The sequence below is a fragment of the Diachasma alloeum genome, unplaced genomic scaffold, assembly GCF_001412515.2.
Source record: "Diachasma alloeum isolate Michigan unplaced genomic scaffold, Dall2.0 Dall_scaffold_00371, whole genome shotgun sequence".
In the NCBI taxonomy this organism is placed as follows: domain Eukaryota; kingdom Metazoa; phylum Arthropoda; class Insecta; order Hymenoptera; family Braconidae; genus Diachasma; species Diachasma alloeum.
In genome coordinates, this window is record NW_021680510.1 from 959799 (window position 1) to 964016 (window position 4218).

Genomic DNA, 4218 nt, shown 5'->3' on the forward strand with positions numbered 1-4218 from the left:
AATAAAATTTTCGTCTCCTGCGCTTTATTAAGGAATTATTTCTCAACAAAATGAAAATTCACCACAAATCGCCCTCTTTTCGAAAATTCATATCTCTTCTCTCACTTCGGCTGGAGAAATGAAAATAGTGGCAATTGATTCGACATCTAATGCAGAATGATCTGAAAAAAAAAGTTTTTCTATCATCCTGCCCGAGCTCTTATGGGAATTCGGAAAAAAAGTATTAAAAATAGAAAAAAATCGCCATTTTCCTGAACTTTGGCACCTGGGTGGAGCTTTCATGGGGGAATATGGAAAAAATAATCCAGGTGGCCTAGGAGAACTGTTTAGAAAGGATAATTAAAAAACTCATGAAAAATAGGAATTCTGCGTGCGCAATTTGGAATAGCGACAACGTCGAGGTTAGAAATCGTGGAGGGGTAAGCGCGACAAATACGAATGGAGTTGTGATGATACATTTCGCTATGGGCAGGAACATAACAGCTGAGTGAATCAGCGCTGCCAACTTGTACCTCGAATGGCACGACGTCACTTTTTCTATCCATATTAATTATTTTCCAATTATCCAGGAGACAAGCTAGAAAAATAAAAGAAGGCGTGAAATAAGTGAGAAAAAATAGAAAAGTTATTAAAAAAATATTTCGAGCACAAAAATGGTCGAAATAGATTGAAAATTTTTAGTTAAAATATCGTTTTTTTTTATTCAGCGATTGATTTTCTGTGAGAACAATAGATTCCCCTCCGTCTCACCCCCTACATGCCCACCCCGCCATAAATACCTTGAAGCCCTCAACCCTGCGAAAAATCTCCGTTTACTTTCGAGGGATTGAGGGTCAAGATTTGACCGATTTGACATCGAATACCCCAAATACACTTGAATTTCTTATGTCGTTAATAAAAGACTTCTCAATATTTTTTGCGCAGATGAAGATGAGGATTCAAGTCCAGTTCAAACCCCCACAAGCGGTGGAAAAATGCGAAATGGAGGCTCCCACATCCACCTCTGGCAGTTCCTGAAAGAACTCCTACAGAGTCCCGGACTCCATGGATCCTGCATCCGCTGGCTGGACCGCACAAAGGGTGTCTTCAAGATCGAGGACTCCGTCACAGTCGCAAGACTCTGGGGCAAACGCAAGAACAGGCCTGCAATGAACTACGACAAACTCAGCCGCAGCATCAGACAGTACTACAAGAAGGGCATCATGAAGAAGACCGAGCGGAGCCAGAGGTTAGTCTACCAGTTCTGTCATCCGTACAGTCTTTGAAGTGATGAAGAGAAGAAAAAGTAGATCTCGATCTTCGTTCTGATGAAACAACTGTAATAACGATTACATACAAATCTAGTAGAGAAAGGATAAAATCATTCGAATCAATATAACACCCTTTGTTTATAGAAAAAATCTCCGAAAGAAGGTTTCCCAATATTTTTCGATGAAACTTTTCAGTTCCTTGATAATCACCAAAACTAACAGATCATTTCAACTCATTCCGATAACTGCTAAATTGTCCTTCTAATTAGTGATGTCAAGAAAAAAACTTGGAACACAGACTTCTTGTAGATGATCTTTCCAGCTAAAAAAATATCCTCTCACATTTGGCTTTGGAATGACTCATCTCCGAGATAATCAGCTAATTAATAAAAACTGTTATGACTCGGCTAATTTTATCACTTTACGACCACTCACATACTTTCATCATTAAATTAACAACAAAGATGGAACATTGATCGAGACGGGGGATGACACAACGCTTCCGGTTCTTTCTGACGAAAGACTCCCGAAGTTATCGTGCGATTGTATAAATTTTTGCGTGAATGACGAATCAAATTCAAAACGATAACGATTCAATTGATTGTGATTGATGAGTGACTTAACAAAAAAAAATCCACCGTGGTTGGGTTATTGCGTCGACAACTAATGTTAATCCACGGCTGGATGATTCAAGTACGCCTATTTTCGGCGATTATTAAGCTTAAGAAAAATGTTTTACGAATTTTCCGTATTTTTCCCCCTTTTTCCTCGTGTTTCTTTTTTTCCAAGTTGTAGCAGTGGAGGTACGTCCATTGTTGCAATGATTCTTTGTCTTTTACGAATGTTCTGAATTATTCGTTAAGCAAACTATTGTTTTTTTAGCCTCGTAGATATCTTTTCTCACGATTGCTTGCTGGCCCTCGTCGAGTTGCTCTGTCAGGTGAAAAAAAATCTTGATTTTTTTTTTGCCCAGTCGTTGGTGCTGTCTGCGCGCGCGGAACTTTTCGCTGCTGCGCCACTGCCATTGGCAGAATAATCGAAGAATTGTTGCGAAAGAATGAAAAACAAAATTTTAAAAACAGTTTTTGACGTTTTATCAATTTTATGGCAATTGTATTTTCTTCTGCAAATAATTTAGTGAAGACATCATAAGTGATTTCTTATACAAAAAGATCAGATATCATTTTTGATGATGAGTTTCATATGATTTAGTGTAGTTGATTTGCCATTTTCTTTTAAACTCAAAGGTTTTCGAGGTGTCATTCATCCTATAATTGTTTTTTCTGAAAGCGTTTTTTCTGAAACATTGACAGACTTTTCCGTTGCCAAATTTTATATGCCTCAATAAATGTCTTCCACATAAAGATTAATTTTTCTTACGATTTTCTGACACAACGATACAGAGCTCTTAGCTCGACTTGGTCCGGTGATTTTGGTCCCATATATCTATGATATATTAATCTTTGTATGTTCCATGAACGATTTAGGTATTAAGCAAACTTACTACGTTATTACTTCACCTCAACTAAAACTACAACTAATTGAAAAAAAATGACTCAAGTGGGTCAGAGAAAATTCAATGACTAATCCACTCACAGATGAATTATTTATAAATTATTATTGCTCTTAATGCTCATATTATTTCTCTCTCTATCACTGGGATTGCGGTTTGTTCATTAATTTAAGTTCAGACATTTTTTTTGCATTAAAAAATTGTTAAGGTCAACTCTTTTATTCTTCTTAGATGCAGTTTTGTTTGATGTTTAGTTAAGTTATTTATGTACTTCTGTTCTCATGTAACTTATGGTCTCCTTTGGAGGTATTTAATGGATGTTTTGTGAGGGTTTATTATTATTATTCTGTATATAAAGTGGTAGATGTTAATGGAGGAGAGGTCTACACGTATTTATACATGTTTTTTGATTCCAACGTTTATCAAGATTCTCGTGCATGGTGAGAAAGTAAACGTGTTATAGTTTTGAGACATATAGGTATTTTTAAACTGATTGTGAGATACGTGACTTGTTTTGTAGCTCGTGATTCACGATGCACTGAAATCCAAATGGGGGGGTTGAAATGGAAATGTGAAAAAGTTGAATGCAGGTGATAGGTAAATCATGAGCATCATATGCATTATGCATTCGAATATTAATTGATGCATTAAAAAAACGTTTTATTTTTTTTCAATTTTTGAAATTTTTTTTCTTTTTTCGAAAGATCATCATCTGAAATTCATGAATTGAAATTGAATTGAAATTGCAATTATTATTATTATTATATATTCCATGAATTCCACACACGCAAAAATACCATTCTAACCACGAGAGATAAAATAAAGGACCCTTAGCCACTAGAGAGCCCTTTAGGACATCTATTCCGGAATTTTCGACGTGTCGCCCTCTTAAAAGATTCGAAATAAATTTTTGAGAAATCCTCTTACAATTTCAATTCTATCTCAATCCTGAAACGTCCTGCAAGAGCCTTATTTTTCCCATAAGTATGACACGGGAATAATGTTTTCCCATGAGAATAAGACGTTTTGTCCGATAAGAATAATTGCACTATTCGTTTACTCAGTAATTTTTCATGATTATAAAATTTTTAGTGACATCATAGTCGCAGAGGGGAAATAGATACGAATTTTCCATGAAAATCCCGTATTATTCTCATGGGAAAAACAAGGCTTTTGGGAGGCGTTTTAGAATTGAGATAGAAAGCGGAAATTTTTAGAGAATTTTATTTTGTTTACAGTCTTTTGAGGGGGCGGTACATAAAAAATTCCGGAACGGGTGCCCTAACGGACACCCTATTAATCACGTAGTTATCACCCTCGGCTTCCGCACGTGGGCATGACTCCATTATTTTACCTCCCTGAGTTAGAAATATACTATTTACAGCTGAGGATTGAATGCGTTGATGTGAAAAAGTTCATAATTTTTTTTTTGCTCAATTTTTATATTAATTGATG

The 4218-nt window shown here is 35.9% G+C and overlaps 1 protein-coding gene across 1 annotated transcript in view; it reads left to right on the forward strand.

Moving 5' to 3' along the window:
* LOC107041664 (DNA-binding protein D-ETS-4) overlaps positions 1–1265 on the forward strand; it is a 24982-nt gene extending 23717 nt beyond the window's left edge. The window contains exon 5 of the mRNA XM_015262308.1: positions 925–1265. Within this exon, the coding sequence (XP_015117794.1) occupies positions 925–1265 (341 nt within the window). The remainder of the gene's footprint in view (positions 1–924) is intronic.
* The last annotated feature ends 2953 nt before the right edge of the window (positions 1266–4218 follow it).